The 22967-nt window shown below is 51.6% G+C and overlaps 10 protein-coding genes across 10 annotated transcripts; 6 read left to right on the plus strand and 4 right to left on the minus strand.

Moving 5' to 3' along the window:
- Positions 1-603: 603 nt before the first annotated feature.
- PV06_07265 (uncharacterized protein) lies at positions 604-1949 on the minus strand (the record flags this gene model as incomplete). Its single annotated transcript, XM_016408477.1, has 3 exons — positions 604-1223; positions 1288-1791; positions 1850-1949. 3 exons carry the CDS (start codon positions 1947-1949, stop codon positions 772-774), a joined length of 1056 nt encoding a protein of 351 aa, XP_016261957.1. The 3' UTR covers positions 604-771.
- Positions 1950-2206: 257 nt separating this feature from the next.
- Positions 2207-4422, plus strand: PV06_07266 (uncharacterized protein). The gene is made up of 2 exons (XM_016408478.1): positions 2207-2689; positions 2749-4422. The coding sequence occupies exons 1-2, from the start codon at positions 2351-2353 to the stop codon at positions 4282-4284; spliced, it is 1875 nt and encodes a 624-aa protein (XP_016261958.1). The 5' UTR covers positions 2207-2350; the 3' UTR covers positions 4285-4422.
- Positions 4423-4856: 434 nt separating this feature from the next.
- Positions 4857-6568, plus strand: PV06_07267 (uncharacterized protein). Its single transcript, XM_016408479.1, has 2 exons — positions 4857-5097; positions 5165-6568. The coding sequence occupies exons 1-2, from the start codon at positions 5013-5015 to the stop codon at positions 6370-6372; spliced, it is 1293 nt and encodes a 430-aa protein (XP_016261959.1). The 5' UTR covers positions 4857-5012; the 3' UTR covers positions 6373-6568.
- Positions 6569-6743: 175 nt separating this feature from the next.
- Positions 6744-8399, minus strand: PV06_07268 (uncharacterized protein). The gene has a single exon (XM_016408480.1). The coding sequence runs from the start codon at positions 8323-8325 to the stop codon at positions 6994-6996; it is 1332 nt and encodes a 443-aa protein (XP_016261960.1). The 5' UTR covers positions 8326-8399; the 3' UTR covers positions 6744-6993.
- Positions 8400-8611: 212 nt separating this feature from the next.
- Positions 8612-10788, plus strand: PV06_07269 (uncharacterized protein). Its single transcript, XM_016408481.1, has one exon. The coding sequence runs from the start codon at positions 9084-9086 to the stop codon at positions 10581-10583; it is 1500 nt and encodes a 499-aa protein (XP_016261961.1). The 5' UTR covers positions 8612-9083; the 3' UTR covers positions 10584-10788.
- Positions 10789-11037: 249 nt separating this feature from the next.
- Positions 11038-13459, plus strand: PV06_07270 (uncharacterized protein). The gene has a single exon (XM_016408482.1). It carries the CDS (start codon positions 11428-11430, stop codon positions 13285-13287), a length of 1860 nt encoding a protein of 619 aa, XP_016261962.1. The 5' UTR covers positions 11038-11427; the 3' UTR covers positions 13288-13459.
- Positions 13460-14746: 1287 nt separating this feature from the next.
- Positions 14747-16359, plus strand: PV06_07271 (uncharacterized protein). The gene has a single exon (XM_016408483.1). It carries the CDS (start codon positions 15179-15181, stop codon positions 15872-15874), a length of 696 nt encoding a protein of 231 aa, XP_016261963.1. The 5' UTR covers positions 14747-15178; the 3' UTR covers positions 15875-16359.
- A 942-nt stretch (positions 16360-17301) lies between these two features.
- On the minus strand, positions 17302-17508 carry PV06_07272 (uncharacterized protein; the record flags this gene model as incomplete). Its single annotated transcript, XM_016408484.1, has 1 exon — positions 17302-17508. The coding sequence occupies one exon, from the start codon at positions 17506-17508 to the stop codon at positions 17302-17304; it is 207 nt and encodes a 68-aa protein (XP_016261964.1).
- A 1494-nt stretch (positions 17509-19002) lies between these two features.
- Positions 19003-20048, minus strand: PV06_07273 (uncharacterized protein; the record flags this gene model as incomplete). Its single annotated transcript, XM_016408485.1, has 2 exons — positions 19003-19272; positions 19341-20048. 2 exons carry the CDS (start codon positions 20046-20048, stop codon positions 19003-19005), a joined length of 978 nt encoding a protein of 325 aa, XP_016261965.1.
- Positions 20049-20694: 646 nt separating this feature from the next.
- On the plus strand, positions 20695-22358 carry PV06_07274 (uncharacterized protein; the record flags this gene model as incomplete). The annotated part of the gene is made up of 2 exons (XM_016408486.1): positions 20695-21846; positions 21935-22358. 2 exons carry the CDS (start codon positions 20695-20697, stop codon positions 22307-22309), a joined length of 1527 nt encoding a protein of 508 aa, XP_016261966.1. The 3' UTR covers positions 22310-22358.
- Between the last annotated feature and the right edge of the window lie 609 nt (positions 22359-22967).

Consider the following 22967-nt stretch of genomic DNA (forward strand, 5'->3'; position numbering starts at 1 on the left):
CTCGGGGCGTGTCAACCGAATTGGTTCTTGCCCGAAAACCGGTGAGAAGGCGTAGTCTCATTCGATTACTCCGTATAACAATTCGAGAATCAATCTCACAACATTTGACCTGGCCCTCCCTCCAAAAGTGGCTGGAATCTATCGTCTCTCCCATGGTCTCGCGCCGTCCTCGTCCACATGACAATGCCAGCAATTGGTGTGTCGGCACGCTCGCCCAGAGCGCGTCGACTTGCCGTCGCAATGGGGATTTTTTCCTTCTCGCGTGTAGAGACTTTCAACCTAAAGGGGATGAGCTGATCCGTCACAGCATCAAACATTATTTCGTTGAGTGAGAATTTTGATGTCTGGATTGTGCTAGAGTTTGATGGCCACCACAGCACCAGCAAGGATGTGCGTTCTGTGAAAGATCAGACTGCGAGCGCGTGATCACTGTGGGGAGCTGCGAGGGTCGACTGACCTTCGAGGGTGGTTGCCAGAACGGTCGCCGCACAGGCAGCAACTGTGACCGGCCTCTCAACCGTTGAGAAATTTGGGGTCTTGCAGGTTGTTGTGCCAATACCAGCCAACAATTGAGCATTCACCGTTTCCTGCTTCCCTGTCGATATTGTTGCCGCAAAATGACTGGTTCTCGATGGTCGATAGCAGCCAGCCTGGAGTTGCACAAAAGGCACCGACCCTGGGATCTGGCCAACAACTGTTAGACGCAAACGGGAGGCGTGGTAGTCATCATTGGCATGTCTTTTGGTCCTGCCATATCCATGTTTGATGATATCACGTCCTCTTTCGACGGGCGGCCCTAGTCTTCTTTCGTGCCGCGCTACCTAATGGCTTCGTAGCATCTTCGCCCCGTTGTTCGTCCATATGTTTTCCACGCGAGCGGTCTTGGGGGTCAGGCTCCAATCTCAGGAATTCTCGGACCGTCCAGTCAAAGACGTTGTCGTAGTCGAACCCTTGTTGGCGGAAAAGCTTGCTGAACATCCTTCGGAGGTGCTGATAGTCGGGTCGATCCTCGTAGCGCAATTTGTTCACGTAATTCATGTAGTCCTCGAACTCAGTCGGTAGCCCTGCACAGAGTTCGCTCGCACTGGTCGCCTGCTTCATTTCCAGAACCAGTAGGTGTTTGGCATCTCGCTTCGCCTTGAGACCTTGCCAAGGGAGATTCCCACGCAGGAAGTACACCAGCATGTAGCCTAGTGCCTCCAAGTCATCCCGCCGAGATTGTGCTACGAGGACAGGTCAGCCGAGCTTCTTGCATGCATGCTTGAACACAGTTGACACGTCACTTACCGACGCCCAAATGTCCGTTGATGCTCGCATATCTGCATGTGCCTACTAATTGAGGAGGACGTGCGGGCACACCAACACGACGAGGAGGGCTGCTCGCCCTCCACCGGTCGGGATCTCGATAGGTCGCAAGGCCTAAATCGGTCATGTAGACAATATTGCCTCGTTCACCCGTACCCAGAAGGAAGTTTTCAGGCTTGACATCCCGATGGAGATAATTGTTCGAATGAAGACTCTCGAAACGAGAAAGCAATTGATTGGCGAGCATCAGCGTCGTCTTCAGCGAGAACTGGTCACCACAATATCGGAACAAGTCTTCCAAGTTCGGACCGAGTAGCTCAAAAACCAAAACCATAAAGTCATGTTGTTGTCCGAACCAGTGCACCCGAGGAAAGCCAGATTTCTGTAGAGATCGATAGATTCGCGCTTCTTCTTCCAGTAGAGACGGTGCAACACTGTGATGTTCAAATTTCATGGCGACTTCGTTGCCGGTCTCGCTATCAAGACCTAGGGAAAATGTGAGATCTTGTCTCAAGTCATGAGACCCCCATCTATGCGGCCATACCTAGATATACATGGCCAAAAGTACCAGATCCTAGTTTTCGCACCAAGTGATATCTGCCACCGATGGCTATGTCATGTACACGCTGCACAAAGCTGTCCATGCTGTGGTTGATGGTCCTGGGTTAATGTTGACTCTCGTGAGGGTTTGGGTCTTTCGGTGCTCTCCCTACCTGCTACCAAACATGTTGAGGCTCTAATAGCCCCCCGTGGTTGCCTAATATACTCCGCATCACCCAGAATTAGCCCCTAACACGCTAAACGCCTCTCGGCGTCTCTCGTCCAATTAACCATTCTTTAGCGCCCGTGGCTTAACATCGTGTGTCAACCTCCATCCAACGCAGACATACGACCAATCCATCGACTTGATGCGAAGTGCTGCATCGATGACCTGCCACACCTCACCTTTCAATATGCAACGCTGCCTAAACGGTCGCGTTATGTCGTGTCCTTTTTTGAGGCCACATCCTCGCACCTTTTCCCTCGACTCTCTCCGTTTTTACTCATGTTCGCCCTCGAAGAACCCAAGTCGAGAAAGCGACGACTGTCCTCACAAGAGCCTTGGGATGTTGAGCCGGAAACGATAGCAAAGAAACAGAAATCCCTTTCGGAATGCCGTGACGTCCCTCGTCATCGTCGTCGTTCTCCCAGCTTTTGGGACACATTGTCTAAGATACGATTGAGTCGCAGCTCTCTTCGAGAGTTTGAACGTAGGAACATTGGAAAGAAGATACAGTCACCTTATACACCCACCACGAAGATCGAATATCCCACAGGGCGTTCTCGCCTACGGCTCAAGAGATTTGCTCGACGTGGTGGGCCTGACCTATCACACCTTCGAGGGGTATGTCTCTCCCATGTCGACGTGAGCTCACCTCGCAGACTGACTAGAGTTTGTGATAGCTTGCCAACTTGCCTCCTCCGATCCTCGACAAAATGAGCGATCATGACAGTGCTCGAAGCGGGAAGCGGTCTTCAGCCTCCTCGAAACCAAGTGACTCTACCAAGACCACTACCACTAAGACCACCCCGTATAGTGGCAATTTTGAGCAAAAGTGTATTGACAACGGTATCTACCCCGATGTATATGAGTACCTGGATGGAAATATATCACAAAACCCGACGAATCTGGGTGACATTCAGGCCGCACAACGCGTCCCTCGGGCATCTCTCTCACCATCGCGATTCACTGACAAAGATTTTGAAGCCTTTCGGCGGGCGAATGCGAAGGCAAAAGGCGAGACTACGGGAATGTGTACTGTATTCCCTTTAATCGCCGGAAATGAGGCGACCCATCATTCCCAGATGGGCCTGCCGTTGAGCAAGCTGGAAGCGTTCGACAAAGGTCTCAGCGACCCGAGGCCTGACGTCTATCACGGAGCGGCACCCTCGAGCATCCATCCGCGGGTTCGTGCTGATTTGGCAGATTTTATCATTCCCTCAAAGGTCGACACGAGTCGTCCGGCCGCTCCGAACTTTTTCGTCGAGGGCAAAAGCGCTCAAGGACGAGCAGATGTGGCAAAGCGACAGGCCCTGCTTGATGGGGCTATGGGGGCACGAGCCATGCACCAGCTCCAGAATTATAAAGCTGCGGAGCCAATATATGATAACAGAGCACGCAGCTTTTCTGCTACCTATCAAGACGGCATTCTTCAGACCTATGCGCACCACGTCACAAAGCCTCCCGCTCCTGGAGGGGACCCAGAGTATCACATGACCTTGATAAGGGGGTTCGTTTTGACCAGCGACAGAGAATCGTTCGTACAAGGCGCGACGGCCTACCGCAACACTCGAGACCTAGCAAAGGCAGAGCGTGTCAGTTCCATTGCCCGCGCCAACCAGGAGGCTCGCACGACAAGCCGCACATCCCAGTCAGCGGCCGCCGCTACCGAGTCGGACACCTCTGAAGACGAGCTGGCTCGTGACGAAGCGACCCCAGCTAAGCGCCTGAGGCCAAGTGCAGCTCTATCCATGAGCTACGGTTCTGCAACTGGACGAGAAGGTCGTCCTGCCTTCGGAGCCCCCATGGCACCGCCCCAGAACAACAGGTCGATGTCGTCCAGGCGCAGTGGGCGGCCTTCTGCGGAGAGGAGCACATCATATTCAACTCCCAGCACACCGAATGGAACGGACGGATCATCTGTGGAGAGACCTTCAGACCTCTCCAGGCAATCTCCGAACATGCAGGACTTGAGACGGAGCCGTCAAACACGCCCCATGGTTGAAGTTACTTCAGAGCGGATGCGGCATGGAGATGACTTGGGATGGCGCATCGAGCACGGCGATAAGTCCATCTTCGTGAAAGATTCGCAATGGACGATTCGCCAGAAAGACGGAAGGCAGGCTCTTTACTGTGCTCGTCTCAATGTCTTTATGTATCAGCCCAATCTAAACAGAGGTAAAGCCACTAGGAATTCCGTGGAGACGGGAAAGCATTGATGTCGACTAAGGCTAGCATTTCTGCGCATTTCTGTTTTTGTGGGTCCGGTTTCCTCTATCCGACATACGAGGTAGATGAAGGGGATTTGTTACATGTTCTGGTATACAATAAGTGTAGCTGGCGTTGCACAAGGATGCTAATTATGATTCAATCTCATACCTTCTGTCCTTAATTCAGGCGGCACACTCATTATAAGCAAGACAGGCACCCAGGCGACAAAGTGCTCAAAGTCGTGCAGCGACGTCTCTGATCGTCCAGTAGAGCCTCTATCGCTCTCCGAGTCGCATTCGTTGGTCGACGAAAGTGACTCACTTCCTCGCCACCGAACGAAGGTAGAGACAGAAGCTGCAGAGTAGGCCTTAACGTATAGCATTTAGGATGCGCAGGGCTGTCTCGACATAGTGCCGTAGAAACTACCATAGTTATTTGCAATACGTCTAACATTTGACATGTGCCAGTGGCAAATGTACAGCCTTGCGCTAAAACCGCCAACCCACACGCGAGGCTGGACCCTGCATGATACAGATCTGGCCAAATCAATAACTTGCCAACCCTTTACTCTGCGGCATATCAAGTTTAAACTGCACCACTTTAGATTCCTCGCGCTCGTGTTCTGTTCGGAGAGACGAAGACGACGTCACACATTTTATCGGTGTTGCTTTTCACTTTGTCATACATGTCGTGAACAATTCACGAGTAGAGCTGTCGCAGCTCCATTACCGCAGCAATGGACTCGTTCGAGAAACATGGGCTCGATGAGGACGCATTCGGCGACAAGGGTATATCAAGTCTACGTACCTTTGATGCATTCCGTATGTACGCAATCCGTCCATGGCTATTGCTCGCCCTGCTGACTGTGACTGTTCTCTCGTTGCGCAGCAAAAACAAAACCAAACTATACGTCGTCCACGGCGCGTGGCGGGCAATGGACCCTCGCCATCATCATCCTCTGCACATGCCTCACCTTTTCCGAGTTGCGAACGTGGTGGACGGGCACCGAGACGCATCACTTTTCTGTCGAGCGGGGAGTCGGGCACGAACTTCAGTTGAACCTGGACGTGGTGATCGCCATGTCCTGCGCCGATTTACACGTCAACGTGCAGGACGCGGCCATGGACCGCATCATGGCCGGGGACCTGTTGACGAAAGAGGACACGAATTTTGGGGTGTGGACGGACCCGCGGAAGCGACGGCGGCAGCAACGCCTGCACGAGTCCAAGGCCGACCGGGAGCGCAAGAGGGCCGAGGAGGAAGATTCGCACGTCTCGCACGTCCTGGGGCACATGAGGGAGAACGCGGCTCGCAAGTTCCCCAAATCCCCCCGGGTGCCTCGCGGCGCGCCCACGGACGCGTGCCGGATCTACGGCAGCCTCGAGGGCAACAAGGTGCAGGGGGACTTCCACATCACGGCGCGCGGCCACGGGTACATGGAGTTTGGCATGCAGCAGCACCTCGACCACTCCACCTTCAACTTCTCCCACCACATCAACGAACTCAGCTTCGGCCCCCACTACCCGGGCATCCTCAACCCGTTGGACCGCACGGGCGACACGGCCGAGGTGCACTTCATGCGGTACCAGTACTACCTGAGTGTGGTGCCCACGATTTTCACAAAACGCCGGGTGAGCACCAAGAGTGGTAGCCTGGATCCCGCGGCCATCCCTCAACCCGTCACGCTCGACATGAGCCCGGACCTGCCTGGCGGCAGGAAAAAGACGGCCACCGGCCCCGTCAAGCACATGGTCAACCCGGAGAAAGGTCGCGACAAAAAGAGCGTCTTCACCAACCAGTACGCCGCCACGAGTCAGAGCCGCGAGGTCCCGGGCAACACCGTCCCCGGTCTCTTCTTCAAGTACGACATCGAACCCATCCTGTTGATCGTCAGTGAGAGTCGGAGCGGCCTGCTCGGGTTGTTGGTGAGGCTAGTCAACGTCATCAGCGGCGTCATCGTCGGCGGAGGTTGGATGTTCCAGCTGACCGAGTGGGCGACCGAGGTCTGGGGGAGACGTCGCCGAGGAAGGAGGAACACGGGCATGATCGGGGTGATTAATGGCGATGTCAATGGTGATTTGGACCACAAGCTATAAGGTCATGCATGAGAAAAGCAGGCCCAGCATTATGCCTAACGCAGTACATCAAGAGCTATCGTAAGCAGATTATCAGATGAGATGAGAGGGGGGGAAAGATGAGCAGAAACAATCATGAAACTCCCCCTACCTACCCTACTTAAGATATCATGTATCCAAACTGAAAGAGAAGTCGACATCATTCCATCGACCAGACCAGACCACATGTCGTAGCAAGTCGATGGTATCTGATTGTTGATGGTCAACTCTATACAGCGTATGCCACAGAAAACCCGAACTGTCTAGATACCTTGCACCAACCCAATCTACTATAGCCCTCAATAAAGCCAACGAAATGAAATGTCACCGATGTCAGCGTTGCAGCACATAAAGAAATTGAAATTCTTCATCTATCTTTTCCGTCGCTATCTAGTCCAGAATCCATCTGTCTGTTCCAAAGGCTAGATCCATGAGCTTTTTTTTGTTATCCGTACATGTCTTCATGGTGTGCAAATCATATCGTGAAAAGTCGTCGCAAAGCAAAGGCCTCGACCCATTAGCTAGCTTCATTCAACTGTTGTTGTTGTGTGTTATTGTTACATTCTCATTTCATGACCATCATCGCCAACATAACCATCATCATCAAGAAACCTCCCTTCCGTGAGTTACAATGTCTCGATAGAGATCTTCGGGCAACTCCCTCACGATTAGAACCGTCATCTTTATAACCTCGTCGGCATTGAGGTTGGGGAAACTCCTGAGCATTTTCGCTGGACTTGGCTCGTTCATCAATTTGTCCTTGAGCAATAATAGTTGAGCAACGACGCAGATGACGTTCAAGTGTACCCCGAAAGCGAACAGGAAATCCCACAACTTTAGCACTTCGGGGAGTGGCGGAGTGCACGCGCAGAGTGTAAGGACGGACGGGAAAGCGTAGATCTTGGCCGGCAAGGACTTGCTCAAAAGAAAGGCTGAAAGGGTTGGGTTGATGTATGCTAAAATACGGTCGATGAGTTCCAAACCTCTATGCACACCAGACATGGTGGGCGAGAGATAAGTCGGGATGTGTTCTGTGAGTAAGCAACTCAGGAGTGCGTAGGCTTGTGCTTCAGATCTCGACGCATACAACAACGGTGCCGACAGCACGTTTATCCCCTGAAGGTACGTGGCTTGAGGAAATCGTTGCGCAAAGTCACTCGGTGGATCCGAGTTCTGCTCATCATGTATCCGCCAGGCCGTCGCATTCAGAAGTCTTGTAAGACTCGCATCCGTGACTCGTCTCTTGAACAACGTGTCGGTAGCAAGTGTGCGAAACACATCATTCGATATCTTCTCGTACGCCGGACTCCGACTCCGGTGGATGAGACCAAGATATGTATCTGTCGGCAGTGGTGCAACATTCAGGAGCGTCAACCACAAGTATACCCGATAATCTGACATTCCCTCTTTTGTCGCAGTGACACCACTAGTCAAGATCGAATGGCGAAGAAGAGACAACGCTGTAGTTGCTGTTGTCCCGGGAGGAGGGCCATCCCTCAGAGTCATTTCCAAGCTGGATTTGCGGGCATGGTTTGCAATGTGATTTGAGGATGGAGGAGACGTTACACCTGACTTGCGAGACTTCGGCGGTACATAGGGTAGAAGGGCATCGCTGTTTGCACGAGTTCGAGAGGAGATGTGGGAAGTCGAGGTGGTGGTAGTAGCGGGAGTGGGTTGATTCAGCTGTTCGCGCGAGGGTCTCGTCGGAACTGCAGATCGAGGCTTTAGATTGGAATACTGTGTACCCATGTTTACAGAGAAGAGTTGGTTGTGTGACTGTAATCTGCGAAGGCTTCGTGGTTTCTGGTCGAATGTAGAGAGCAGTGCATTGCCTTTTTCTGGTGATTCGGGCAGTCCGACGGCAGAAGGATCGAGAGGGGAGAGAAAGGCATTACGGCCTGGGATTTTGAGGGGAGAAACGGATGATGTCGCCATGGTGAGCAAGGTACAAGGTGCTTCACTGACCGGGAAGACGCGTTGGGAGCGGCAGAGTTAGTGTTTACTGTATGTTGTGAGGTGAAACGATGGAATTGGTAGAAATGGCTGCGGCGACTTGTTTTTGGTGTTGCGCTTTCCAGCCTCCAGCCCCGCTAATTGACGCCCAAGTTTCACGCCATCGCACGCGTCTTGAGGGCTGATGACAGGGATACCCGGACAGAGGAAGAATGTATGGCAGGGTCGAGGGGTCAGCATCATCATCCTCCTCGCACATGGCCAATACGGAATACTGATGGTGAGCTTCAGTCAGTCATCCACCTCCTCCAAACTCGCTTATGCACAATGGCTTGCACTGATGAAGAAGCGCACAGGCGACTCCAACATCTGTACTGCCTAGTCTCTCCTCCACCGATGGCGCGAATGGATCGACTCACCCCATGCAACCCTCGGGTGGGTGTTTCTCTAGGTCCCATTCTTCGAGCCCACGAAGAACTCTCTCACCGCCAACTACAGCTTGACAGTGACAACCAACGAGCCTCTCTTCTAACTGGTCATCCATCATCCTCTCAGCAAGTCATTCAGCTGAAGCCTCATCCTATTGATGTAAAGCTCCCCAAGTCATGACATTTGATTCGTAAACTGGGTGTGGCTTTGGTTAGGGAAATTTTCGTGGGGTTTGTCGCACGCACGTACGCGCAGGGAATACCGAGAATACGATACAGATCCTACCTGTTTAATTTGTTATTGTCACACAAATGGCTGGTCGACGTCCTTCAGAAAGTAGTGCTCTCCTCAACGAGCATGGAATCGATGATTTTCGAAAGTCGGTGGCTCAAGTCGATCAAAGAGTCTACGGTACTTCCACAGAGGAAGAAGTGCCTCTGATCAAGAATACTGAGATTGAGACAACATGGAAAGCAGAAACCGCCATCCTGGCTCGCTATTCTGGACCTCTTATTTTGACCTATATCCTGCAATACTCATTTTCTTTGGTCACGGTGTTTGTCGCCGGACGGTTAGGAACCAAAGAATTGGGTGCCGCTTCTCTTGCTACCATGACCGCCAACGTTACAGGATTATGTGTCTACGAGGGACTAGCCACCAGCCTTGATACTCTCACCTCTCAGGCTTTTGGAAACAATAAGAAACAGCTCGTGGGTCTCCATGTTCAACGCATGGCACTGCTGGTGTGCGTCGTCACGATCCCCATAGGTGCAGTCTGGATCTGTTCTCCATGGATCCTATCAGCCTTGGTGCCCGAGAAAGCTGAGGCAATGTTGGCGGGCACATTCATGAGGATCTACCTTCTTGGTGCTCCTGGGTGGGCCATCTTCGAAGCTGGCAAGAGATTGTGCCAGGCACAAGGGGACTTTACTGCCTCACTAGTGGTTGTCATTGTTTGCGCACCCCTCAACATTCTCTGGAACTGGCTCCTGGTGTTCCGACTGAACCTGGGTTTCGCAGGTGCGGCATGGGCTGTTGTGATCTCCAACAATCTTCAGCCCATTGTCCTCGCCATCTACGTCTCCTGTTTTGCAAGGTCGAACCTCCAATGTTGGCCGGGCTTACAGCTTCGCCGTGCTTGCCAAAATTGGGGTCCGATGGTCAAATTGGCCTTGCCGGGAGTCCTCATGACCTTTTCTGAATGGCTTGCTTTTGATGTTCTTTCAATTGCAGCAGGCTACCTCGGTCGGGCCAATCTTGCAGCTCAATCAGTACTCATGACAGTCGCGGTGACCATCTATCACCTTCCTTTCCCAATATCGATTGCTGCCTCGACTCGATTTGGCAACCTGATTGGTTACGGTGCTCTCAACGCTGCTCGACAAACGTGGAGAACACATTATTTGGTTTTTGTGTGCATTGGCTTATTTGACGTCATTTTGCTGACCTCATGTCGACACGTTATCGCTGCTATATTTACAGACGAGGAATCGGTGCGGACCATCATTGCCAAAGTCATCCCTATCATGGCCGCTGCACAACTCTTTGACGCTCTTGTAGCCATCTCAAACGCCCTTCTCCGAGGAATGGGAAGACAAAAGATTGGAGGATGGGTGAACCTGGGAGTATACTATCTGTTTGCACTTCCACTGGCTTTCTTCCTTGCTTTTGGACCACCACATATGGGACTTGGTGGGATGTGGATTGGTCCTTGCTGTGGTCTCGGTTGTGCAAGCTTGATTATGTTTACGTACATGAAGTTTACCAATTGGGAGAAGGCGGTAGAGGATGCTAGAGCGAGAGAGGAGTAAAAAAAAGTGTGATGGAACGAAACTGCAATGGATGCCGAAAGGAAGTGTACAGTCCCTTTGCTGGCTTCTAAACCTAAGATGACTTTAGCGATGAATTTGGATCATGCATGGTGGACGGAGTTTTGAGGTGGATTATATGCGGCTACATAGAGACACGGGATATTCACACCAGATGAATAAAATATGCATCTGGAATGTATCAAATCAACCTCTACCGGCAATATCAACCGAGCAGCATCTGTGTCTCCCCGTCTCGAATTGGTTGTCATGGCTGACATGATGGTATCTCTGATGGTATCTCTGAATCCCCCCCCCCCGCCAGTTCCGTAATTCCTCAATGCGGAATTGATTGCGTTCGTCGACATCCGTGTGTAGCCGAAGCCAACCGACAAAAACATCGTTCTATCGATGGTGACGCGCCCGTTCGCTTTGTTTCTACTCGTATCAGTGCCATCCATCACATCGAAATCCTTCTCAATCTTACAACTTGTCATCATGTCGTCGCGGGCCGCCTTGATCATGGGGCTACTTGAACCTTTTATTAGTATGTAAGCGGCTGATGCATCTATCTAAAGTCATCGAAATTCCTCCTCTTCCGTATGAATACTACCTATCAATACCCTTTTCCTTGCTGGAATGTACAACTTTTTGCGATCCAAGGTTACATCTACTTGAACTCACTTGATAAGGCCCATCTATTCCGCATGATACATATACATCCTATAGCCTGAGTACCAGTGAAGACCTGTTTTTCCTCTGCTTAATTCCTACATCTCTCACACCCCCTTTCCTCTTCCGTATCGACAACCTTTGTTGTTGATTCTGGGACAAGAAACAAAAAACAATGTCTTCCACCAAAGTCGACCTTGCCGAATACCTCTTCACCAGACTCCGTCAGATCGGGGTCAAATCCGTTTTTGGAGTGCCGGGGGACTTCAACCTCACGACATTGGATTACGTGGCACCGGCGGGCCTCGACTGGGTGGGAAATGCCAACGAGCTCAACGCGGGGTACGCGGCCGACGGGTACGCCAGGATCCGAGGGGTGTCCGCCCTCGTCACGACGGGCGGCGTGGGCGAACTCTCGACCATCAATGCCATCGCCGGGGCGTACGCCGAGATGGCACCGGTGGTCCACATCGTGGGGACGCCCGCGACGCACATCCAGGGCCAGGGGCTCTGCATGCACCACACTCTGGGGGATGGCAACTTTAGGCTCTTCGCCGACATGGCGGCCAGGGTGACGGTGGCACAAACCAACCTCGTGGACGCCGACACGGCGGCGTCCGAGATCGACCGGTGCCTGAGGACGTGCGTGATGGAGAGTCGGCCGGTCTACATCGAACTCCCCACCAACATGGTCAAAGCCAGAGTGTCACGCGCAAGCCTCGGGAAGCCGCTCGACTTTTCGATCGAGACCGACGAGGGCTTCGAAGACACCGAGGCCGACTTGATCCTGAGCAAGATCTACGCCTCCAAACAACCTTTTATCCTCGTGGACGGTTTCACCTCGCGGTACGGCATCAGCGCCGAGGCCGACGAGTTGGTCCGCGAGACCGGTTTCCCGACGTCGACCACGCCCTTTGGTAAGGGCATCGTCAACGAATCCTACTCCAACTTCTATGGCATCTACGCCGGCATCGCGGGGCCTCAGGTCTACATGCCTTGGGCGCGCGGGTGCGACTTGGTGCTGCGCCTGGGCCCGTTGAACAGCGACGTCAACACGTTCGGCTTCAGTACCATCCCGGACCCGAAGACGTCCATCACGTTCGAACGGGACAGCGTCGACATTTGCGGGACGAGGTACCAAAACATCCACGTCAAGCATCTGTTGAGACGGGTGCTGTCCAAACTCGACAGGTCGTCGCTGCCCAAGTACACGCCGACCATGGACCTGGGGGACCCCAAACAGATCCTGGCGGACCTGCCACCGACCGCGGACGACGAAATCATCGCACACGACACCTACTGGCGACGCATGTCGAACTTTTTCAGGCCCGGAGACATCATCCTCACGGAGACGGGCACGCCGAGCATCGGCGGGCGTGACTTTGTCCTTCCACCTCACACGACTCTCATCAACTCTTCGATCTGGTTGTCGATCGGTTACATGTTGGGGGCCTGCGCCGGGGCCGCTCAAGCCCAGAGGGATGGGATGACGACGACGATGACCGATGAGGGTCTTGACGTTGTCGAGACGGCGAAGAAAGGACGTACGATCCTTTTCGAGGGGGACGGGAGTTTCCAAATGACGGCCCAGGCGGTCTCCGACATGATCCGGAACCGGCTCGACGTGATTATTTTCCTGATCAACAACGATGGTTACACGATCGAGAGGTGGATCCACGGGATGAAGGCAGACTACAACGACTGTCAACCTTGGAGGTACCTGGAATCGTTGGATTATTTCGGTGCCCCCAAAGATGACCCTTCCTATCCGGTACTGACAAAGAGGGCCGAGACTTGGGGTGAAATGAACCTGATCCTGGCGGACCCAACGGTACAAGCGGGTAAAGGTCTGACCATGGTAGAGGTGGTGATGGGAAAGGAGGATGCTCCGGACGTACTGAAGAAGTTGGTCGAGAACGTGTCGAGGAGGAGCAGCGGGGAGTTTGAAAGGGGACCTACCACGAGGACGGGTGACAAGAAGGAGGCTCTCGTCATTCCCACCCCGGACGAAAAGGCCATGAAGGTCGCGGGATAGGTCGTGGAACGGTCTAGAACCTTTTTCGACCCTCTTGAGAAAGGGAAGCCGGTTGGGAGAGTGTCGAGCAGTGTGTGTACGGTACCAGTACAAGTATGGAGTGTGTTGCATATATACAGATACCGGACAATATGACTATAGTAATGATATACGTTTTGTACGGAGTGATAAAGTATGTTTGTGGCGTGTCGGAAACTAGTACAATTTCAGCTACCCAGACAAATGGTACCTTTGTTTTCCGGACTTCTGTGTGCTAAAGGTGTGTAGGGAGTCCGGAGTCCGGAGTATACTGGAGGGTACAGCTTGTGGCTCGCCTGTCAAAAAGCACATGCCTTTTTATCCCAATATAGTCTCTTCCAGGTTGTGAATTGATACCAAGTCCTCCGTACCTAACTCTGGAATTGCTTCCTCGTGTTATGATGCGGTGAGAGGATGTGGCGATGAATAGTTAGTAGTACCACCGCCTATAGGTACACAATTGTATCATCCATTCAGTCAATACCTCGCCACCGTCTTCACCAGTCGGGTTTTTTCCCCCCAAAAAGTACCTCGTACGAGCACATGAAAATCCATCACCAATTTTAAGGTAGGTAGGTGTTGTGTGTATGTACCAAAACGGAGTCTCCTTCTTCTTCTTCTTCAGCTTCAGCAGCAAAGGGTGACGCTCAATGTTTGTACCGATACTTTCATTTCTCCGTCAAATCGCAAAAACATTACGTGAAATCCCAATCGTCATGACATCTTCTTCACGAGTACCAAACACTAGGTGGTACGGGTACTCCGTGCTCCGTACAGTACACCCCAAGATACCCGAGAGTGGTTCACACTAAATGAATGACATACTTGTCCTCGGTACAAGTACTCGTAGGTAGTGTTTGTGGCGTGGTGAACAAGCGAGCTGAGTCAAGTCTCACCATCTGCTACTGTACTTCGTATTTTCCCGCGTCTTCTCGGTTCTCGGCCCATAAAAAAATACAACGATTGACAGAATGGTGGCTTGGGCTCCATAACGGACCCAAGACCTATGAAATTTCCCGCACTTGCGGTACTAGGGGCTCCTTTGGTCGTCGGAGGGTCCTTGCTCGAGCCTTGTCGAGCTGAGCTTCTGGCTTCTGGCCGGCGATCTTGGGGGTTTTTTGGCTACGATCTTGACTGTCACACTCCATAGTTCCACGGCTATCGCCGCCGACCCCAAAAGGAAAAACAAAGTCGCCCATGCACAACACACTCGATTCGAGAAGCTTGGGTCGCCCCTCTGGTACTTGTAGGATCCTGTATTACGACTTTTCGCTTTTCGCTTTCAGATCTCAGCTAGCCTCTAGTCCTCGCCCCGATTTGACAGGCCCGGCCGCCCGTCTATTTTCGCTTCCCATCAGACCTCATGACTCCATTTTATTTTTCCGGGCCCAAAGGGGGGGGGGGGGGGGGAGATGGCATTCTGCGAAACACATTCGACGATCCAGAGCAGCCCATACAGAGAAACATTTCCTTCGTCAGCTGCGATTGTCCCCTGTCAATTAATCACTTGGTCAATAATAATGTCCCCTGTGTCCCGTACCCTTTGTGAAATTCAAAAAATTAACAAAACTCCCCGACAGATCTGATCAGATTCGTATCCATTGGATGATCAATCGGTCAATCCGGTCGCCTTCCCCGATACGAAATTATCCCTGTATCACCTACAAAGATCCCAAGCAAGCGCCAGGCCAGGCCAGGCCTTCTTCTTTGAATCCTTCCATGATACGAATAGAACACTTGGGTTCTTCTCTCTTTTTTTTTACATCTATATATACCTTGCCTGTACTTTGTATCATCCTTGCCGAAAAACACCACCAATCGGTCTTTGATGGATGATTGTTGCTGTTGTTGTTGACAAGTTGAAGGGTTCACGATGCAACTATACAATCTCACCACTCGTTTACAATCAGTACAACGACAACCACCCGGGAATTTGTGGTCGTCATACGCCTTGTTCATTTTCGTCGCTTGCTGTTGTATCGGGATCCTCGTCAAGCTACTGAAAAGACGCGAGCCTCGCTCCATACGGTCTCTCCAGGCCGAAAATAGCTTGTTACCAACCACGTCGAAAGATTTGAACCGGAACCTGGGACAAAGTGACACGGTCACAAAAGGCAACGACAAAACATACAACGCGTACCTCCGATATCATCATCTGGGGTGGCAACCTGTCGGAGGGGAAACCATGGCCCCGGAAAAGAAGTCGCCGTCAACGAAGATGACCGGCGGTGTTGCGAGACCGGATGACGACAACACGAACCAAGTTCGACCCAGGGATGGATCGAATGCGAACAACACCGAAACGAACGCAGATACGGCAGAGACACAACCTGAAGCAGAAGAAACGCAAACGCAAGCCAAAAAGAGCCCGTTTTCTGAACCTTGTGAACCGATGCCGGTTGAGGAAGAAGAACCACCGTGGAGAAGACACTCCTACCCAAGAGATCAAACGATTCCGGGACCTTTGAGAAAGGACTCGACGCACCATGAAATGGAGCATGTCCCTGACGAATTCCACGCCGGTATAATATGGAGACGAAGGACAATTGTATTCGAGGGCAAAGCTTAGAAACTCGACTTACTATGTCCTCTACATACACACACACACACAACAAGATATTGAACATTTTGCTCTTGTTCTCTCTGATGAAGACAAAAAAGAATCAATGATGCAGGGTTGTGGTGTCTGTCGCCCAATGACAAGTCAAGGAACGCCGAACGTGACCGGTTTTGATGGTCTGATCTCGAGATAACCCCTCCTTGATTGGTGGTATCGGCAGATTTGATTATGACTCTGTTTTATGAAACACGATGAATGAGGTTTTGGGATGGGAGGTTTGTTGTTTACTGTTGATTCCCAAGGTAGCTCTGACGAAACGAGCAATTTGCAATGGGTTTCCCTGCGGACATGAGGAGCAAGCATGTGGTCATGTGGTTTCTTGACGAATATTATCATAGCCTTGAGCACACAGCAATAAATTCAAAGTCTGGACTAGTGCAAAGCCATGCCTGCGTGCTGTGGGCCAGTCCCCAATGTATGGTATCGTGGACGACCCTTTGCATTTGTATACGACGCCAGGACTTTTTCCCCCGTAGTTTTGGCGGGTAGTTCTGGAGATTGAATAGAACCCGATCTCGTTCATGACCTTGTCCAGGTTGTGTCTTCCTGCTAGTGATTCTGATTCGTTCGGTAAGTGTCCCCTGTCAAGAACTTTCGATCGCTAGTTTCAGGAACAAGTCGCCCGTCGTACCGACGAAGACGACTTGAACCGCAACAAATCTGGGACGAGGAACAGGTTGTAAGTGCAAACATCCCACGTAGGTAGAGAAATAAGTCCCGAGTATGTATTTTCAGGGAGGTGACAACTACTTAAATGGCCTCGGTCATGGCGGCGAGACAGAGGCAAAACACCGCGGTGAAGGCCGCCGTCAAGCCGACGCGGATCGAGATGGTCTGGACGGCATTTGAGTGCCACAATGGGCAAGACCGAGAACAGGCAAGAAACCACGGTCGCAAAGATGTTGACGGCTCTCATGATTTTCCAGTCGGAGTAAGTCTGTGGTTCCCGTGACGGGGTCCCAATCCACCGAGGCCTCGTGCGACGGTAGTAGGGAAGAAGTTTTCCAGCAATCCATGTACTGGTGGAGTCGTATCGGAACTTGTTATCGGTGGCCGTGACGAGGTCGTTTCCGTGAACCTCGCTCCAAGCGTGGCAGTCGTCGCTTTTGATCGGCCGTCCTCCCAACTTCGGGTGCTCGCGCCAGTCACGAAAGAGGTCGACCTTGTATTTGGTAGGCTTCTCCAATAATGAGAGCTTGTGTTGCTGGAGGAGAGCCTCATCTGGGTGGGCAGGATTCAGCATGGCGATCGAGCCAAGATGTGCTGCTGGCGGCACACGGGTATTGGACCCTTTTGGGGCTGATGCCACATACTGTATTCTTTCAGCACAGCCCTGATCTCCATGATCTTTTTGAACTGTTCATCGTTTGATTCTTTTAACAAGGGCCAGTGGCTTGTCCGTGAGCTCCGGGCGGGAACCTGGAGAGCTTGTCTTTTCGAATGATCTCCTTCAACCCCTGCTCAAGTTGCGTGAGTTCAGCCTGGAAGTAAAGGAGGTTCTGGAAGTTCAAGCCCTTGAAGCTGCGGAAGATGGCATATTCATTGTGGCGGGACATCAAATGCGCAACTTTTGGCATACCCATCTAGGCCTCCGAAAGATGTCATTGTGGCGGCCTTGTGGAAGTCCGCTTCTGTGTTTGTTCTTTGCGCAATGATTTTAAACCAGGACCATCTCTGAATGTCTCGCCAACAATTTTCTCGTGATTGGCTGCGAGGCGGGCAGTGCTGCCCTTGATAGGAAAAACGACCAGCCACGAACAGCGTACATGTTGGGCATTGGTAGGCTTTGCATGCCTACTCAGAATCGTGCAGCTCATGACCTAGGAGTTACACAAGTCAGAAGTATAAGAGAGTCGTTCAGTCTTGACCTGAGGTCCACTTCTTCTGCACCAGTTTCCCCGGGTATTCTTCTCTATCTAAATAGGTCCGAAAATATGTCCGCCATGAGAACAAAAGGTCAATGTCAAAAAGTTCGATTTCAAGAAGATCAATTTTCAGAAGGTCAAGCTCGAGGAGATCAACGCTGTGAAACCTAGACATTAGTGCGGTCAGGAAAAACACCCAAAGTAATAAGCATTGGAAATTGACTCCTGTTCTTTGGCAGACTAAGCTAACACGCTCCAGAGGATGAAAAGGCAATTGAGTTGAGTAATATGGCGAGGGTAGTTCAAGATAAGGAGATTACAGCCTGGATTGCTTGGAAGAATAAATTGAAGAAGCTTGGCTGGACATGGGACAACGAAGAGCATAACTTCTACAAGGTGGAGAACGGGATTAAGGCGTGGTATCAGGGTAAACGCCCAGACCTAGAAAAGAGAGTGGACTGATTCTGCCTCAGAAGAATGGGCCTAGTTGCCTTTTCAGATAGTTCAATTGCGGGAGGGCAAGGCTTGCCTGGTCGATCAGGCATATATAAGTAGTTAAGGTAGCGAGGCTGGGTTACGCCTGCTGGGGAGGGGGGGATAGGGGGGGGGGGGCTAGCATTTGCACGTGAAGGTGCGTCGAACCTTCTATAGCTGCGGCTTATCCTTGACGTTGATTCATGCATGTACTCCGTATTGAATAGTTTATTCGAACTGGCTGAGGCCTTGAATCTGGTCTGGCTTAGGTTATTTATGATCATGGCCTTGAGAATGAAGCCAAGTTTAGAAAAGTGCAGGACGTGTCTACGTGCATTGTGGGCTGGTCCTGTTACAATGAGATAACAACAGTACCGCGGAGGGCTCCCTGTTTAGCAATTGGTATATTCATACACAATACAACAACTTATCTGTACATAACTACATGAACTCTGCCACCTAGTGAGCAGAAATGCAATTGGACAGAATCCAAGTTTTTTCGAATCGCTCAGAGTGATGAGAAATTTGTTTCAATTTGTTCCCGAATTTTCTTTCTTGCCTCCTTTTGACAATTTCCCCTGCTGAACTACAATTAGAATTATAATATACCTTGGTTGACCTTTGGGTAGGGGTCATATTATATACGCAAACCATTTCCATTCCATCAGTCCTTCCCTTAGATTCTCAATTTGTCAATTTCAACTTCCATCTCCATCTTCACTGGAGGAGGACCCTGGTTTACTTTTCCCGCCGTCGTGTGCGACTTTTAAAGATGCGGTTGAATGTTCTCTTCACCATGGGTTTCGATTGACGATCTGGACGGGTACCAGACGCATGCTCGGTCAAGTCGCTCGAATGGTAGAGCGTTCCAGCTGCTGAATTGCCGGGCATACCGTCCGTAGTTGTATTGGCTCCTTGTTGTTCCGATTCCGGGCCTTCAGCCTGCTCGCACACGGTAGGAGGAGCGTTTCTGGCCCCAACCGCGGCGGGAGAATTTGAAGAGGGTTTCTTGTAGCCCGGGGGGTGAATTGGAGGGGACGGGTTCACGCCCAGCGGCACGCGATGCCGAGCCTCACCTCCAAAGGGAGGACTGGGGCTGTACTTGTGGGGGCCCCCGCGAACGTCGGACTCGTCTGGAACGTGAGACGGTGCGTGACGCCTCCGGGATGATAGGTCTGCGACATTGTAACGGAGTCATAGTCGTAGCCGTACCTGCTAGGAAGCATCATGGGCGGGGGTGGCATTTGTGGCGGCAGTGCCGCCACAGCTGAAGATAAAGTCTTCCAGGCCGATGGCGGACAACTAAACGAACTCAGACTCTGTGGACGAATCTGTGGACCGTCGTTTTCGTTTCGAGGAACGCTGTGGCTGTCGCGGTGGTCTTCTTTTTGAGTGAGCGCTTCGCTTTCTGCTAAACCTGAAGATGATCCAGTGGCGGGCCGATCCGTCGATGGATCCTCGGAAGGAGAAGTAGAATAAGAAGTGGAGGAATCCCTCTTGAAAGACTTTTGCGACTTCTGAGACGGCGACGTGTCAAGCTGATGATAAGCGGTGGACACTCCTTGGAATTTCGACGACGATCTCGATCGAGGTGATCGACTAACGGCTTCAGATGGCGAAAGAAGCCATTTCTGGTTGAATTTCGGAGTGTACTTGGGTCGAGGGGATGATGATGAAGATGCAGACGAGGAAGAGAGTGTAGGCTTCGTCGACGAAGGTGTTGGAAGTGGTGCTTCGGAGTAGACATCGTCAACTAATACCACGCAGCCACCCTCCTCGGGCATGTTGTTGGACTTAAGAGTTCACGGACTATCTGATCGCGACTGCACAAATGATAGGTGATGATGTTTGGTGGCCTGGAGATTCTGGCTCGCAAAAGGCGTCCGTGAGGTTGCTAGGTAAGATTATTTGCGTTTGCACGATCTGCCTTACGACTGCGTGATTGATTTGAGTTGCCGGTTTTTGTGAATACAGATACTCGGAGGATCTGACAGCGTGTACAGGAAGAAGCAATGATATATTGGATGGGTTACCCTGAGGTGTCAATCAGAGTGGAGACGCTTCAGTGGGCTTTGGGCTCTTCAAATAGGACGAGCCGGCCAGTGTTACTTGGGGAGTCTGGGGTGTGTGCACTCCGGACACACCTCGCTTAAGCATCTACAGCACAGCAGTGTTCAGCCCCAGAGCCCCAGGTCAAGGCAAGCGTCGTACCATGAGGCTGTGTTTGAGGCTGCATTTGAGGCTGCAAAAACCCCCTCGCCTAGTTCTGATGGCAGAGGCGGTGGCAGTGCTTCCCAATCTACATCGAGAGAGCCATCAAAGGGCTACAGAGTACTCAACTTCAAGCTCTGCACGTCCTGTTCGATAACGATTGATTTCCTTCCCGTTCATTCACCATCCATACATCTTAATCTTTCCTAGTCGATTCTAATGGCGACGGGCACCGCATGGCGGCAATGGGTAGAGACGAGGGACACATACTCGCCCCAGCTTGAACATGGCAGGTCCATCAGTCAGGCATTGAAAAGCTTCGACGAGAACCTGCTTGCACAACGAACCGCAATCTGGTCTGTACGTGCGACACGATCCACACGGACGATACATCCAGGTCAAGTCGACGATGCCCGGCTGTCTCAGCTCCTGGAGAGTCGTGCACAAGAACGGCCCCTCTACGACATGTTCTTCATCAATCGATTTCTGGTTCAAAATCCTCGAGAGCCTGTCCCTAGCGACGCTCATCGGCTTCTCATATCCAAGGATGCTTTCCAACTGTTGATGTCATGTTGCTCGGTACCTCCGTCTTTCTTGTTCGCTCTCAGTCGCTATTATTATCCCAATGGACGTGGCTTCCAGCGCCGTCACGAGGAAAGTAACAACACAAACAACAACAGAAGCAGCAGCAGCGTATCCAGTCAGTGGTATTTCCTCCCATTTCGAGTCCAAGTGCCCTGTACCGATATGCGCGATAGCCACGAAAACACGAGAACAGGGCGGAACCAAATGAATCCTTTCCACTATCTGCATCTACCCAACCAGGAAGTTGACATTCGAGGATCCCAGATTGCCGTCTACGTCGAGTACAACAAGCACACGGATGTGACGACGGCCATCTGCGTCAATTTCATGGACGGCAGATGGCGCGTGCTCGTCGAAGAGCCACAAACTCGTATCTTGGAGGCTCTGATGCATTCTTCGGCCCACCTAGGTCCCATGTGGATACATTTGATCCTGTTCACGACCGTCACGAGATGGTGGAACAACTCCCTCCATTCTGTCAATGAGCAATTGATCGCTTACGAGCTCGAGCTGCAGGATAAATCCGAGGACGCCAGCCCTCCCAACATCTTTTACGGTAATATCAGCAAGGCCTTGCACGCCATGGCGGCGCACGTTCATCGATACGGGACCGAAATGGACTCCATACAGAGCACAACCTCTGAGATGGCTGGCTTGTGTCTCGAAGCGCTGAACGGAAACGACGGCGTCGCCGTTGCAAACTTTGCCCAACTATCGAGCCAGATCACGGCGACCAAATCCTTCGTGAGTGAATTGGAAAAGAAGATTCAAAACTTGCTCGCGCTGGTAAGTACTAATACATCGTCTTTGTCTTCTCCACTGAGCGAACCCTTGCTGTGCTGGTGCTATCAACTTGCTGACTATCAAGTGATAGCTTTTCAACCGCATGCAAATCACAAACGACCGCCGTATGGTGGCCATTTTGGAGGCCGCCCAAGATGAGGCGGCGTACTCTCGTCAGATTGCCGAACGGTCTCAACAGCTTTCGGAAGATATGAAAAAGGACAGTGTGTCGATGAAGACGATAGCAATCCTGACCATGTTCTTTTTGCCGGCGACTTCATTCGCCGCCATCCTTGCGATGCCGTTCTTTGCGACCAACAAATACCTGTCCGATGGCAGAACCGTGTGGATTTGGATCGTTCTCACCCTGCCGACGACAGCAATGGCGTATGCCGTTTACTACTTGCGGAACAAACGAGAGCTGGAGAAAGCCCAGGAAAAAAAGGGACGCCTTCGTGCTGTATAAGCAAGGAACCAGATGAAGCAGAGAAACCATAGTAAGCAGTAGAAGATAGGAATGGATCGTAAATCTGAACTCGGAGAGTTCTCGCGAAATTTTCTAAACCAACACTATAAAGTCGTGGTGTCTTGGGTACACTGTCTGGCGTTGGTGCGCTACGGCTTGGGCGTGCGAGAAAGGTCCGCGTTCAGACAACGTAGAAGAAACGGACGAGGTCAGTGGCGGGCTGTGTGTTGTGCCTGTTTGTCACTGGCTCAATTAATCGATGGCTGCATACCCTAGCAAGGTCATTGGACAAGCAATAAGCGAACAGTGCCCTGTGACATTCGCCAAAATCACCCTTACCAACTCCCCTCCAGAGTCTCAGACATGAACAGTTGCATGGATGACTCCACTGCGCGCACCTCTATTTGCTCATGCAGTCCTTTTGATCACTGTTGGTGGACTGGGACAGCTTGGCTTTCATTCATCTGCCCAAACAGCCACCTCGCTAAATGTCGAAAGGCTGTGAATTTCCAGACCGCATGCAGCGAAATGGGCGGTGGCTGTAACATGCATGCTGACGTTGACAGGGACCTTTTCTCTTCTGGCGGTTTGTGCAAACCCTGGGACTAACCTGGAGAGAAGGCTGTGCTTCAAGAAGGTGTTAATTGTAGAAAGTATG

The sequence above is a fragment of the Exophiala oligosperma genome (assembly GCF_000835515.1).
Source record: "Exophiala oligosperma strain CBS 72588 unplaced genomic scaffold supercont1.6, whole genome shotgun sequence".
Taxonomy (NCBI): domain Eukaryota; kingdom Fungi; phylum Ascomycota; class Eurotiomycetes; order Chaetothyriales; family Herpotrichiellaceae; genus Exophiala; species Exophiala oligosperma.